This window comes from Equus quagga, chromosome 8 (assembly GCF_021613505.1).
Source record: "Equus quagga isolate Etosha38 chromosome 8, UCLA_HA_Equagga_1.0, whole genome shotgun sequence".
Taxonomy (NCBI): domain Eukaryota; kingdom Metazoa; phylum Chordata; class Mammalia; order Perissodactyla; family Equidae; genus Equus; species Equus quagga.
Genome location: NC_060274.1, coordinates 73,694,532 through 73,711,030, shown reverse-complemented (window position 1 = coordinate 73,711,030; position 16,499 = coordinate 73,694,532). Strand labels below are relative to the sequence as shown.

At 35.9% G+C, this 16,499-nt stretch overlaps 1 protein-coding gene across 10 annotated transcripts in view; it reads left to right on the top strand.

Annotated features, from left to right (window-relative positions):
• CRPPA (CDP-L-ribitol pyrophosphorylase A) overlaps positions 1-16,499 on the top strand; it is a 283,342-nt gene that overhangs the window by 105,287 nt on the left and 161,556 nt on the right. For all 10 annotated transcript variants that reach the window (XR_006889770.1, XR_006889773.1, XR_006889771.1 and 7 more), the window contains exon 6: positions 6,929-7,026. Coding sequence is in view for 6 of the 10 variants with exons in the window: in XM_046669718.1 (XP_046525674.1) it covers positions 6,929-7,026 (98 nt within the window). In the remaining 4 variants the exon portion in view is untranslated. The remainder of the gene's footprint in view (positions 1-6,928; positions 7,027-16,499) is intronic.

Sequence of the window (16,499 nt, the reverse complement as noted above, 5' to 3'; positions counted from 1 at the left end):
TGGACTGACTATCAGAATGATTGCTGGCTGTAAGGAACTGGCACAGCATTGTTGGTGTGTCTGCCTGAACATCAGCTTTGTGAATAGACTTATTAGGTCATGGTACACGTGGATCTCTTTCTTCTCCTGAAACCTTACACTGAAGAGCCTTTTCCCAGTAATACTCAGATTGAGTAATGCAGTGATTCATACCTGGATATAAGGAGAATCCTGGGTGACTAAAGCAGATGATGCTTGATGGACCTTATTGGAGAATTAAACAAGGAAATGAAATGGCACTGCAGGCACGGGGAACATGTACATTAGTCTAAAGATCACAATATGTCCAGGCAATTGTAGGTGGGATGATTTGGCTGAAGAATAAGATGTGAGGGGTTGTGGATGATCATACGTTGCCCTGTATAGACTAATAGGAGGTGGGAATCCGGTGATGAGGACTTGGGAATTATTAGTTATCTGTTGAAGAATGCTTATAATGCTCATTTCTCAGTGTATTACTCAGGGTTCTTCAGGGAAACAGAACAAATGGGATACACATACACACAAAATAAGGAATTTGCTCATGTGATTATAGATTATGGAGGAAGTCCAAAATCTGCAAAGCCAATGTGCCAGTTTAAGTCCAAAGGCCAGCAGGCTGCTGAAGAAGCAGGAAGAGCCAATGTTTCAGTTTGAAGGCCATCAGGTGGGAAAATGTTCTCTTACTCAGAGGAGGGTCAACCTTTTGTTCTATTCAGGCTTTTAACTGATTGGATGAAGCCTACCCATGTTAGGGAGGGCAATCTGCTTTACTTACTTAGTCTACCAATTTAAATGTTAGTTTCGTCTAAAAGTACTCCCACAGGAACACCCAAGATTTTGTTTGGCCAAATGTCTGGGCACCCTGTGTCCCAAGTCAAGTTGACATATGAAATTAATCATCACAGCCAGTAAAGTAAAATCAAGTTGCACATTATTTATTTTAGGCTTAATTATTAATTATTGACAATTATACATATACCTTGACAATTTAAAAGTTTTCATGCATGCGGATGAGGTATTAAATGAAAAATTTGGACTTATTAATTAATGACTATACTTTTTAATGCTAACATGTGGACTTCAAGTCATGTTCCAGTTTGAATTTTCTAAGTGGCATTGGACTATGTGACATTTAATGCTGTATATAAATGAAGAGTTATTCAGTGTAAATGAGAGTACACGTTAAAAATGATTTTTTGAGGGGAGGATGTACCCTACGGGTTTAGATATCAAAATATTTCATCATGTGCCACAGGTGTCCTTTTAGATTTTAAAAAGCGATTTTTTTAAAAAAGAGGATAGTATGAAAACTAAAACTTGGAGGTTAATATTAGTCATCAAACTGACAGGTCAGATGTGACTTAAAATTATTTCCAGTATTTTTCTAGTTTATCCTTAGGTTTTTTTGGGGGAGAGAACAAAGACTAGATTCTTGTGTTATAGTATTTATGGTTCTGGGAAGTAAAATGATTTCATAATTTCCCCCAGTGCTATTGTTTTTATTTTAACCTCTAAAAACTTCTAAGAAGTGCTTTATTAAAAGTTAGAACAGAAGATTAGGAATTCTAAAGGCTTCTATTTTTGTTTTGATTTCATTATTAACCTCAAGGAAGTTGTTAAATACTTTGTTTGCCTTGAGAAATTATAAGGATTAATCATATTATGTTTGGAAAGAGTTTTGTGCTTCATGAAAAAAATGAATTTTAAATATATTGTGTATTTTTTTCCCACTCTGTGAGTTGGGGAATACTAGAATAACTGGAATTGAGGGGGTTCAGTTTATTTGAGCCTTGTTGCTGTAGCTGCGTTCTTTCCCATTGTGGCCTTCCAGCTGCATAGCACAAGTACAGTAGTTGCTATTGTCTCTTTTTAAAGAAGATCTTAAGTATATTAACATTTCCTGTTAAGATTATCAGTGTATGTTTATGGAATTATTAATAGAAATCACACAAGATGTTTCAGTCTAGATCTAGTGAACAAACTAAGATATTTACAATCAGAACTAAAAGGTATCCATTTTAGTTTTAAAAGAATTCTGTGATGAAAACATAGCACTGTTTATTACTCAAGATGTGTATTCCATTATTACACATAACTACTGTATATTTAGTGAAACTGTGAAACTTGGAAAGAAAGCTTAGTGGGACAAAGTTGATACGGATTGTTTACCAAACTTTGAAATGAGACCACACGGGACCATTCGAAATTAGAGATGGATTGTATTTTGAGTAGACAAGAGGAGTCTTAATTTATATTCTTAGTGAATGTATATGACCATAACAACAACAATAGTTATTCTGTCAACATTTGTTGGGGATCTCCTTGCACCTGGCACTCTATACAACTTTACAAATATTAACTCATTTAATCCTCATTAAAACCCCATAATATAGGATCTTTTATTCTTTCCATGTCTGCTGCCTTTCTTTTGGATATATTTATAAGCTCCTTATGGAAAATTTGGCTTCATATAGAGATTGATTTTTAGCCTCTCTTCCTATTTCATACATGTGAAATACTGCCAAAGTATGAATATACTATTTTTTGAATCTCTCCACATATTAAATTGAATTTATAGAAATTGTATTTGTCTTAATAATTTAAAAAATATTATTGAATGACTAAAAACTACCTTATATCTGTAATTGATAAATAAACATTACGTTTTTTTTTTTGTCTTCTATTGTCTTCTGTTGGGCAAGAAATGGTAAAATTGTAATTTCTAGTAAACCATGCACATCAGAGTAGGAGATGAGTAGCTTTGAGTTTCTTTAATAGTTTTACACCAGAGGGAAATGAGTAGCAAATATTTTCTCAGTAAACTTACCATTCTCCAATTGCCCACAGTGTGAAGATTGGAGAAAATTGCAAAATTATCCCAAAAGAGTTATATCCAAAAAATTTATACCATCTTGGAGGGATTAGCTATAGTAGGCAATTTGTATATTTTTCAAAGAGCGAAACCTTTCATAAAGTCCACATTATAGAAAATCAGTGCAGTGAATAAGCAGAGATTCTCAATATGGCTGAACACCAGAATCACTTTTGGAACTCCAAAAAATAGAGGTGAGAATCTTGTTGGGTGGGTTGTAAGCATACGTATTTGAAAAATGTAAAAGCAAAACACAAAGATACTCAGAGTTGATTCTAGTGTGCAGCCAGGGTTGAGAACCATTGAATTGGAGAATTGATGATTTTGAACCTTGTTGACTTTGAATGATTATAGACAGATTGAGAATGTATCATTATTACTAGTAAGGGACATATTGATATGGACCATAGACTGGATTGCTTGAACAACAGAAATTTATTTCTCATGATTCTGAAAGCTGGGAAGTCCAAGATCAAGATGCTGGCTGATTCAATTTCCAGATGGGGGCTCTCTTCTAGACTTGCAGACAGCTGCCCTCTTGATGAGTGCTTGCATGGCCACAAGAAGAAGCTCTAGTGTCTTTTTCACTTCTTAAACAAGCACTAATTCCATCATGGGGGCTTCACCCTCATAACTTAATCTAAACCTAATTATCTCAAACACCTTGCTTCTTAATACCATCACGTGGATGGTTAGGGTTTCAACATGAATTTTGGGAAAACACATTCAGTCCATGGCAAACTTTATGCCAATAGACTTGAAAATGTAGGTGAAATGAACACATTCTTAGGCAAACACTATTGTATAGAGTCATTTACACTTTTAAGATATTGAATCTAATTGAAAACCCTACCACAAAGAGGCAGTTGGCTTTTACCAGTGAATTCTACAAAACCATTTAAAAGAAGAAATAATATCACTCTTACACACTTTTCTGCAGTAGAAAAAGAGAACACTTCCCACCTCATTATATGAAGTCAGTATAACTCTTTAATGAAAATTGGATAAGAACCCTTAAGAAAGTAAAATTGCAGGCTAATTTTTCTCATGAATATAGAGGCAAAATTCTAAAGATTGCATTTCAGATTAAATTGTGGAGTGAAAGGGTAATAAAACTTTATTCTTCAAAATCAACATGTTTATGTATATAGAAAATTTGAAATAATTTGCAAACCATTAGAATTTATAGGTGGATTTAGCAAGGTTACTGAATACAAGGACTGTATAAAAAAATTAAATGTATTGTATATCAAAAACAAATAGAAAATGAAACTGAAAATATCAATTTACAATAGAATCAACAAACAGGAATAAATAACAAAAACTGCAAAAGGACTGTACACTGAAAACTATAAAACATCATTGAGAGAAATGAAGGAAGACCTCAATAAATGGGGAATATATCATGTTCATGATTTGGAAGGCTTACTATCTTAAAGATGTCATTTCTGTCTAATATTCAGCAAGTGCTTTTGTGGAAACTCATTATAAAATGTATATGGCAATGCAAAGATTCCCAAACAAAAAAAGCTTTCTATTTAGAATAGCTGAAACGTAGCATAATATAAATGCAAATAGATTTTTGAATTACTTCATTTTATTTATATTTCATTTTTGGAGAGGAATAGTAAATATATCAGTTTTAATTTATTGTTGATTTACATTTGATAGAACTTGGAATTATATAAAGGATATATGATGAAACAAAGAAGGGAAGATCTGCGAATGTTGTTTTGTTTTAAAAAATTATTCTTCACGCATTATTTCATAAATTTGCCAAAGTCATTGTGGTGCCATCACATTGTTATATGTAGTAAATTACTTTGTATTTACACATTTAATTAATTAATTGTTTTTTTTGTGTGTGAGAAGCATTTGGAAATACAACTGTCTGGATTTTTGCTAGTCCAAAAATTTCTCTAAACATTTGGTTTCACTACGTGTAAGTTTGGATTAACTTAGTTTTCAACCTGCTGCTTTATATGATAATTATCTTCTGATCTAAAGCTTTCAGGACATTCTAGTATCTAAGACAGCATGGGACTTCTATGATCTGATTTACTGAATGTCCCATTTTATAGTTCACTGCTAAATCATCCCATGGCTTTTGAGTACTTGTCTCTTGTCATACTAAGCTTATGCCCATACTCTTCCTACCTCAATACATTAAAAAAAGTTTTTATCTTATTCCTCTTAATTATTTTCAAAGCCTCCTGCCTCCATTCCTAAGCAAAACCTATTCACCTTTCAAGAGTGAGCTCCTAACTCACTTTCATTATAAAGATTTATCTGATATTGTCAATCTATTTCTCTCTCTCACTGCAATGATATTTCATAGCACTTACTATCTGGACCATTCATTTGTGTTCTTAATTAAATTTAATTTTATAAGGATCATGTAACTTAGAATTATAGGCACTTTAAAGTTGGTAGGAACCTTACAGATGAGTGAAGAGAGTCCTAAAGAGATGAAGTAATTTTAAGGTAATATAACCAGTCGGAGCAGATCTGCATCCAAGAACAGAGGTGTCCTCTCAATGCATTTGAGTTCCTATGGTTATATATATGTAGTTTTCTTGAATTTGTAGCATACAAATGAATGAAGAATGTGTCACATTCTTTTACAGAAATTGTTACAAAGTAGAAAGCATGATAGAAAAGGCAGGAACTATGGGAAGACCTGAATTACCCTTGTGATTAAAAACAGGAATTATAAAAGTTAACTAGTAATACATATTTATTTCAAGTCATTAAATGAGATGATGAGCATGAAGACATTAGGACCTTTCGTATGAAAATGCCTGATGTTCAGTAAATGTTACATGTGTTTTCCCTCTCTTTATATTTTAGTGCTGTAGAATACTGTGGGTTTGTAAGCCTAATTTCTTTGGATTTAAATCCTTTTTATACTACTTATAACCCTGTGATCTAGGGCAAGTTACTTTATTTCTCTGAAGTCAGGTTTCCTGAATCTGATATATAGATTCAGAATGTTTGCAGGGTCATCATGAGGATTGGCATTAATATAGCATGTAGCTCCTGGAATGTTCAATGTTCTTGATAAGAGGGAGGTGGTTAGTAATAAGAGTACTACTAAGTGGTCATGTTATTATTTTAAATGGTCTGTTATCCCCAGCTTTGCGTGGAAGAATCATTAACTATTGCTAGATCAGTGGTTATATAGAGCATGTTTTATGGAGTGGCCCATGTAAGAAGCAGCTGGGTTAAATATTAATCAAACTAACTTTTGATTTGGGACTCCTGTTTGAAATTACTCTGTTTTCTCTATCTATGTCGTAATACCATGCAATGTCTCCTTAGTTGGCAGCAATATAGCCGTTTCTTAGTATTTCAGATCTGCCTACTGTAGAGGAGAACTGTAGATCTTTTGAGAGAGTGCAGTTTCCGGGGTTTCCAGGGGTGAATATCACTATGTCATACAGCTTCTGTTCTTAATTCAGGTCACATCAAATAAGTCTTCCAAATTTGAAGAAAATCCATTTGGCTGTTTGGACTTGTTCTGGTAATAGCTAAACAGGAAGAAACTATTCCTTTGAATTGGCTAAATCTAGAGGAATGCCAAGGAAAATGCTGTACTTAGCCAGGGCACTAGGTGGCACAGTGAGCTGCACACAGGAGATAATCTCATAGCCTAAAGGGAGGATCTGCCTGGGAGGTAGGATTCTATCCAGTTCTGGGAGACTCCTTATAAACGTGGAAGGATTGAGTCGGCAAGCCAAATAACTGCCTCTTCCAGTTACTTCCTTTCAAGTGTATCCTGAGATCTCTTCTTTCTGTTGCTTACACAATGCCCTGGTTATGCATGAACAAAGTGTTAAATACATCTTATTGACTTGGGTGGTAAGAAGAGTAAAGGACATCTCAGTGTGTAGTCCAAGTAACGCCATTTGGCCCAAAGGCAAAACCTCCCCATTGTTCGACAGTCAGGAACTGCAGGTAAGCATAGGTTTCAGGATACGAGGGCTTTGTTTCATATTCTGTGTGAAACTTAACAATTTTTCCTTTTTATCTCAGAAAGAATTTCACAACAGATTTGTATACTTATGGATGCAAAAGAAGATGAAGAGCATGTAGGTCGTTGTCTTGAAGAAATGCTAAAAAAAGAATTAAATGTGAGTATTCAAAGATCAAGTTTCATGATATTGAAGAGGTGAATGTATATCTCTTTTCTCTCTCCCTTATTTTTTGAACTGATCAACTTCCTAGTTAAGCTCATATCTAATATTAGGGCTAAGGAAATGGAAGAAGTAGGAATAAGCGTGAGGAAGTCTATAGGAATTATTTACAACCTTTACCACTGAGGACTTGTATTATTTATTTTTATGACAACTTGGTATTCTGAAATGTTTTGTTTGCCAAACTGATTTTATTAAATTTTAATTAATTTCCCTGTTTTCATTAAAATGTATAACCACCAATCAGAGCTTATGGTGAACATGTGATGAATTTTTTTTAACAATATACATGATTAAATTCTAGTTAAAGCAGAAGGAAAAAGTTCATTTTAGTTAGCTGATTTTATCACGATAGCACAGTTAGAAAGAGAACAGGCTTTGCTATCAGCCTGCCTGTGCTCAGATATTGGCTTTATTGCCTAATTTAGTTATCTTAAATTGAAAATGTAGTAACATCCACACTGTAAAGTTGTTGGGAGGGTTGAATAAATACATTTAAAGTGCCTAGAAAAGCATCTGGCATGTAGTAAGTTTTTGATGAACATGAACTATAATGTTTGACCTGTCAATGATGAGTTGAGACAAAGGTGTGAAGATATTAAGTAGTAGATAATCGAGTTCCCAAACTTTAGTCCTATATTAGATACATGAACTGCTAAAAACGTACATTCCTGGAATACGTAAAAATTTAGTGAACCAGAGTCTAGGATAAGCTCTAGAATCTAAGGTTTTAACAAACTGCCCCAGGTATGCCCCAGAAGGCAGTCAGTGCCAAATTCTGCCAGTAGTATTTGGAGCAACAACCCAAAGCTGGAAAGAAAATGACAGCCATCTCAGCTGTCTCTTAGCTGTAAAGGTCATACTACAGTCTTCACCTCTGTGTTGCTTTTATCCCTTGACTTCCTTCTGTATCCTTGGAAATTTTAGCACCTTGTTCTCTAGTTTCTATCTCAAGTCCACCTGTTGAAAATCTATTCCTAAGTTCTCTGCCCCTATTTCACTGCTGCACTTGCAGAATATTTCACTGTAGGTAACCTCCCACAGCCTCACCAACTGAAGCACCCTTTTGCCTCAAAAATAGTCTTTTACTCTTGGATAATCTCTTTCATTCTTTATCCAATCAATGCACAAGCCAATAAGATGGGACCCTGAAAGAATATTATTGGAACTCTGGTTATCAACCCAACCCTAAGTTTAGAGAGCTGGGATTTTATACTATAGTTAAACACCCAGCTGTTGGATTCTGTGTGACTAATTCCTTGATTAGTCTTTCTAGTATTAGACCCTGCAAGGAATCCTTTTGGTTACAATTGTTATGATATTCACTTTCTGTTGTTTCTTTTCCTGTGTATGTTTAGTGATGAAATGATATGGGATTTAGGCATATACACGATGGTACATTACTAACCTATGTGATTTATTTAGCCCCTGGCCTCTCAGGTCCTTATCCTTATTTCCTGTGACCTTTATTTTCAGTGCACTTCATTTATCTACCCATTGGGCCCAGTCTGGATATTGCCATCATCTTAACTGTACTGAAAAATAAATTCTAAGGCTATTCCTTGTATTCTGACCACAATATTTTGTCATCCCATATCTTTTACTAAATTACTCCTACTGCCATATTTCAATTTTATATGAAACTCCGGGCAGGCCCCCTCTCTTCTCTCTCTCCTTCAGCTAGCTTTTGTTTTACATCCTTTCTTACCCAACGTAGATTCCATGATCCATCACTTCAGTGGATCATGGATCTTCTATCAATATCTTCAATTCCTTTGTCCTTCGAATGCACCCGCTTGGTAAAACTCCATCTGTGTATTGGTCTAACTTTTCACTTCTCTGAGCCTTTACTCAGTCTTTAAGACTGTTACTCAATTAATCAGTCATTAGGACTGTTCTCTCTCCTGAGATCTAGTTCTCCTCCCCCCACCCCGCTCACTCCCATCAACATTCCAACATATTCAAGTTCCTTCCTTTAAAACAAAATGAATAATCCTCTCTTAACCCAAGGTTATTCTGTAGCCATACTTCTTTAGAATAATTTACCTTCTCATTCCTTAATCCACTGCATTCTGACTTCCACCCCAATCCTCCATAGGACCTGCTCTCAGTGAGGTCCTCAGTGACTGCCCTATGGGAAATTCACAAGACATTTCAGTCCTTACCTTGATTTATTGTAACATTTGACTCTCTTGTCTTTTTTTCTAGAAGGAATCTCAGTTCGTGGATCCATCTTGTTTTTCTGATCATCCATTTTCATTTTTGGCTTCCTCTTCTTAGTTTCTTTTGCAGGATTCTGTGGATAATTTTTAGGTTTCTGTAATAGATAAGTGGATTTCTTTAAAAAACCATACTGATGGCTTCTTCTATCCTCTATTTGCTAGAGACAAAATTTATTCTCTAGCCCTGTGTTTAATTATTCGGTATCCTGCATTTCAGATCTGTATGTTCAATCAGAAGTTCCTCACAGTATCACGCTTAAATATCAATAATATTTCACATTCACAAAGTCTTGCTCCACTCATTCCTTCTCCATCTGCTAGGGTTTCAATCTCTGAACATGTATATTATCTACCTAATTCTCTAAACCTGGTGTAATCTTTGACTCGTTCTCTGTCTCACTCTTTTTCTTTTGTTTCTTCTTCTTCTTCTCCCCAAAGTCCCCCAGTACACGGTTGTATATTCTAGTTGTAGGTCCTTTTGGTTGTGCTATGTGGATGCCGCCTCAACATGGCCTGATGAGTGGTGCCATGTCTGCTCCCAGGATCTAAACCAGCAAAACCCTGGGCCACTGAAGCAGAATGCACAAACCTAACCACTCGGCCATGGGGCCAGCCCCTCTATCTCACTCTTAAAGCAAATCAAATTCCATAACATTTGAATTCTACCCCTCAATATTCCTCACCTGTGTCCTTTTCTCTTCATCACCACTGCCACTATCCTACGCACCCCAGCTCTTCTCTGGATTATCACGACAGTCTGCTAACTGACCTCCAGGCTCCAGTCTTGCCCCTCTCACATTCATTCATGTGACTGTTAGCATGATCACTTTTAAAATGTCTGTCTTATCACATTACTTGCCACTTACATCTGTTTCTTGACTTTCCATTGCTCCTAAATTAATATAAACATTCCTTGCCATGTCTTATAAGATCTCTCACATTACCAATACTGCTAATAAAAATAACGAAAACAGCAACAATAATAGGCAACAATTTTCACACCTATTTTGTACTAGGTACCATAGCATATGTTCTTAGCAACCTTCTGAAATAGTTACTATTATCCTTGTTTTCCAGATGACAACTGAGGCACAGGGGTGATGTCCAACTTGTCATTTTTAACATTGCTATGAAGTGGCAGAACAGGGAACAGTGGAGATGAATTTGCATTCATGTGAAACCAAAGTCTATCCTCTTAACTGGTACTTTTGCCAAATAACCCTGCATCTCCACACTGTGCACTCTTCAGGCCAGCTCTGCTTCTTTCAGTTTCTCAAATTTGGTATTACTTTCCTACCTCTAGAGCCTTCATTTATGATGCCATTTTTCCCAGGGAGCTTTTCCACTTACCTTTCTGGTCTGTGGGACACTATCCAACCCCATCTGAGGTCTTCTCAGAGCCTAGTGCAGTCTTGATACAAAGGGGACATTTATCGAATGTTGACAAAATAAATGAATGGATAAATGATCATGACTTGTTATTACTAAGTTGAATGTTGTATTATGTATTGTATTATGCTTTCTGCATAACAAATTACTTCCAAATTTAGTAACTTTAAATAACAAACACTTATTACCTTACAGGTAATAAATATATTGTGGGATAGGAATCTAGGCACAGCTTAGCCAAGTTCTTTTGGCTAAAGGTCTTTCATTTGCTCTCAAACAAGCTCTTCTTTGTAGACTGAGGCTGCCATCTCATCTGAATACTCCATGTGAAAATGGATTCTGCTCCCAAGCTTACTCATGTGTTTGTTGGCTGGCCTCAATCTCTTGCCATTTGGGCTTCTCCACAGGGCTGCCTCACATTAGAGAGACATTGAAGACACAGTCTTTTTGTAACCTAATCCTATCACTTCTGTCATTTTCTGTTCATTTGAAGCAAGTCAATATGTCCAGCCCATACTCAAGAGGAGGAAATTATATGAGGTGGTGAAAACTGGGAGATATGTGAATTGTTAGGAGGGCCATTTTAGAGGTTGCTTACCACAATCACGTATCTGTTACTAAGGTGATAAAGGAAATGCCCACTAATGGCAGTCCTAGCTTCCTGTGGCGTGTGAGGCACTACTGTATATGTCTCATTCTTTTCTCAATATCAGAAATTTATCTTAGTGTAACTAAAAGTTCCTCATTGAAATAATCCATCCAAACTAATTCCTTAGTCGCATAAGTGGAGGCACAGTCTGTTTTATATGGAAACTAGTTCTTAGTGCTTGAATCTGCCAGAAATTCTATATGCAAACATCAGAGTTGATCAGAAAAAATCCGAAGAGTTTTGGAATTGATGACAGACAAGAAGAGTTAACTAGCCAAAGCCAACAGCCTGAGGACATACTCTCAACAAGAAATGACTATAATCTGAATTAAATGCAGTTCTATCCAGTATAAACCAGCCTAGCAAATTTTCAAATTCCAATAGAGAAAAGAGTTAAACTAATTTGTTTAGGTTTTTATGTTGATTAGTTCATAGTATAATTCTAGGTAACCTGCTATATAATCTGATAAAACATACTGAACATTAACTGAGCTTTAGAAGAAATGAGCCTACTAAAGAGAGAGATGATCCTCTTAACGTATTATTCACAGCTTCGGAAATGGTTTCTGAGATTCTACTAAGCTTCCTTTCTAACTTTCTCTTTTCTCTCGCTGAGCCTCCCCCACCCCCAGTCACTTTTTTTTTCCATTTTTTTTATGAGGAACATTGGCCCTGAGCTAACACCTGTGCCGATCTTCCTCTATTTTGCATGTGGGACACCACCACAGCATGGCTTGTTGAGCCGTGTGTAGGTCCACATAGGGATCCAAACCTCAGGCTGTTGGAACAGAGTGCACAAACTTAACCGCTAGCCCACCCGTCCAGCCCCTTCTGCAGAGTTTTTTTTTTAACTGTGAGGGTCTTCATTGTTGCTGGCAGTTTATTCCTACCCACTAATATTGGTTTTGTAGTAGATGTTATCTGTGGGTTTCTGGTTTTGAAGTCCTCCTTGCGTTATGTCTTTTTGTGGAGAAATCTGCAGAGATTCAAAGACTAAAACAACTATCTTTTCAGAATCTTCTTCCCTTTTATTCTTTGTGTGTGCTCTGCTTGTTATTTCTAATTTTTAATCACTTAAATTTCTCTCTGACTTAATTTCAACTATCTAATTTACCTATAAATACAGATAACAACTTTGGAATTTTAAAAAATGAAGCTTGACTTGAAGTTAGGAATTTTATTTGTATAATAAAGCCAAGGAGTGTACTGATGTTCAAAAGAAAGAAATACCGTGGTTTCTCAAGAATCTCTGAAGTGTAGTATCCTACTTTGAGGAGATATATTGGATTTTTTTTCCCCATAAACTAGGAGTTAATGTAGAACTTGTAAACCTGAATTTTGCCCTGTTAAACTTGGTTGACCTTGGAAGGAGAGGTCATTCATTTCTGCTAAATCTGTCCTGGCTTCTTAATCTGCCTAAAAACTGTTAAACCACACAGCTTATCAGGATGTTTTTTCTCGTAAACAATGACAACTCTAACAATTATGGAGTGCCTATTGTATTCCAGGGACAGCGCTCTGTTCCTTAATCCTTTAAAATAACCCTATGACTTTCCCCCTTACTATATAGATAGAAATAGGGAAACCTTGTGGTTTAACGATTTGCCTAAGATCATAAAGCTAATGCCTGTAGAAGCTAGTTGATTCATTTTGGTTTCTACTACTTAATATTCTTCAAAGAAAGGTGAAATGAAAGAAATAAAAGACAGATTTTAAAGTTTGACAGAGGACTTATATCTAAGGTCAGAAAGAAGTTGTCTCCTTGGGGAAGGAATTATCTAGTTTTCTATAATTTTTCTCTCCCCTTATAAGGGCAAATATATCTTCTGGCATTTTTCAGCCCATAACTTATAGAAACACAAAATGCCACATATTCTAAGATTTTTTTTACCTCTGAGAACTTTTTTCTCTCTTTGAAAAGAGCATATAAAAAGGATGAAGTCACCACTGTTGAAATCCAGCCACCTGTAGGGCACATCCATGTGGGTGTGGAGCAGCTCAACACACAATGGGAGGATTGTTTTATTGGCATGAAAAAAAAAGTTTCCTGATGAAAGAGATTGGGTATGCTTATTGTAATTATCTGTGTTAAATTTTGAGACATACCTTAAGGGTGAACTGAGTATCTCAACTCTAATGTAATGATACACACAAATACATGGAAGAGGTTGCTGAAAAGTAAGATAAGGAACTAACTGGGCAAGGGACACCTCTCCCACCCTCCATACACATGCACATTTCACTTATACTTAACTTTGAAGACTTTATGATCAGGCTTGTTATACTCCTCCTTTGAATTCTTAAGGAGTTTGAAGTGTTTGACAGAGCCTACCTGCTTTGGAGGTAGAGTTCTCTAGAGATATATCAGGACAGTAGACTCTGCTGGAACAGACCTCTTCTTCCAAACTCTCAACAAATGTTGAAAAGTGGTTGTTGCTATATAGTGTGCTGAGAATAGCAAGGAATTTATTAATAGGAAGATCAGTCTTTCATTAATTCCTTAATTTTCTAATGTATTTACCAAATAATAAATGCCAACCAAGATTTAGTCACTGGTTATAGGCTGCTGAACAATTAGGTATGATTCCCTGTCCTCAAGGAGCATACCATCCAGTTGGGAATAAACCAGTAAACCAATGCAAAAAGATGTTGAATTACAAATTGTGGTAACTAAACAAACAAACAAACAAATTGTGATAACTGTTCTAAGGAAAAAGTTAACTGTGTTTATGTTACTGCCCAAGGGGGATTGTCTGCTTGCAGCAAGACATGTTAATAGTTAGGAGGCAAGGTGGTAGGAGAGAAAGGGTTTCTCTATTATAGCTCGCTAGCAAGAGGGATGATGGCTGACTAATGTCTGAAATAACCATCTTACAGAACAAAGACTACAGGCCAGTTATATATGGGGTTGGTCTCCAGGTAGGGGAGGTGGCTGGTCTGTGGGTGGGGCATCCATCTGATCTCTGGTTTGGGGCAGACTTCTGGTCCCAGTTCCTCACAGTCCTTTGTTTTACTGTATATGCATCAGAGAGTGGAGCAATGCCCTATACCCCGATCTTTCAGTTGTCATTGATGTTGGCTATCAGCATAGGCTCTCTGCCCAGGGTCATCACATTCCTAGAGAACTCAAAAGAACAAAGTTATGATCTTAAAGCCCCTGAGAGGGGCCACAAAATCAGAGCATGTCTGGGCCAGCTAGTCAGAGGTCATTCAAAGTTACAATATGGTTTCTTTTCTACAATATGCCTTCCCTTATGTCAACCTTGTGTTGAGCCATTATCACTTACATAAGAGATTCCTGGAAAATGATTTGGATTGGAGTGGAGGGCAGTGAAATAGAATCTCTTGGCAGATGTGGCATTTAGTTAAGCCTCAAAGGCTAATCAAGAGTTAGATATTTAAAGAGAAGTCCAGAAAGAGCAGCATGTGAAAGGCATATAAAGAGCTTTGTTCATGAGTGTTGAACTAAGAGCGCTGTGGTTGGAGTGAAGTGATCAGAGTAGGGGTGGTGCAGTGGGAGGTGAGGATAGAGGTGGGGAAGGGCTGAATGGGGCTGTGTAGGCCATGTTAAGCTTACTACTACTTCTTATATTTTGTCCTGAGAGCAAGAAGTATAGAAGTCTAGCTAGAAATGACATGATCCAATTTACGTCTATAAAAAAAGATTATGTTGGCTGCTATTTCTTGAAAGTAAAATTCTGTAGAAGAAGAAATGTAGTATTTAATGTTTTCATATATAACATTACCCCTAAAAACAGGTGTGTTCAACCCAATTTTCATTCCTTTAATAAAAGAAATGAAGCTCCTAAAGAATGCTGATCTATGTTCTGAACAAACAGGGACTGTAGGGGATTTTTGTGTATTTTGCTTGGCCACTTCTTCCTGTTTCCTGGAGCACATAATTTAATTATTGTTTTGTGTAACCACAAATGACAAACAGGATGTAACTGAAAAATCATTTGTTTTCCTGGGTGTCAGGCATGCCCTGGTCTTGTTGAGGCTGCCTGTGGTACCTAGTTTATTTTCCTAATGCCCTCAAGGTTGTTTCCAGTGTATGCATCTGTGCCTTTTCTTATAGACCTAACTAAATTCTGTATGTGATATATTAGTGAAACAAGACATCAAAAACAGCAAGTGAAGAGGAAAAGAAAAAATAAAAGAAAGAGAATAAATTAAGCCATTGCAGCATCATAAAGCCCATTCAAAATAGGGTTATTCAGTGCTTAGTTGATACATTATGACAATATTTGGGGTTACATTTTTAAGATTTCTCATTTTTTGAAGTTGAACACTGTACAGTATAGTTTAATAACAGTGAGATAACACTGTGAACCCTACTGTTGGCCCTCTGACTCTGAACAATGCCAGCACAATTAATTTCAGTTAGACTATGTGGTTTTGATGTATGTACAAGACTACAGAAACTAGCTGAAGACCATTCAATTAAACCCATTCAGTTTATTTGGGATGCTAGCCAGATTTCCTGATCAGTTTAACAGAGGTAAAAAGATCCAAAATTATTGGACCACCTAGTTGCACTGGGTGGTATTAATTATGTTCATGCTATATTTAATAAAATTAAGTTTATAATTATAATTTTTTGTCATAGTTGTAGAATATGATTATTAATGAGAGAGTAAGGATAAACCTTCAATGATACTTTCTCTCCTATTTCTTTATATACTTAACATATCTTCACCTTTCATATCTCTATATTTTTGAGACACAGGGACGTATTGAAATACTACTCTTCCTAAAAGAACCAGGTGGTTAATTTGTAAAAATGATATTTTACCTCCTTGTCTACTTAGGAATGAGGTCACTGCTCACAGGTTCTAGACAACTGATATGATAAGTTAAAAACAAACAAACCAAAAGAACCGTCAACATCTCGCTTTGGCTATGTATTTGTAAATATCAGATCTTCTAATTCAGGGATTTAATTGATTTTACACACATGATAAATACGTTTAGAAGGAAAATCCATATAAAAAGCTGAAAAAAGTTGCTCTTTGGTGTATGGATTATAGTTTCCAACCTTCAACAGCTGATTTTGATGAGTATGTGTATACTAATTTTCTTATGCTATTTAAATTGAGATATAGTTTTAGAGCTTATTCACTATTTCACTTCATTTTATTGATTTTTTT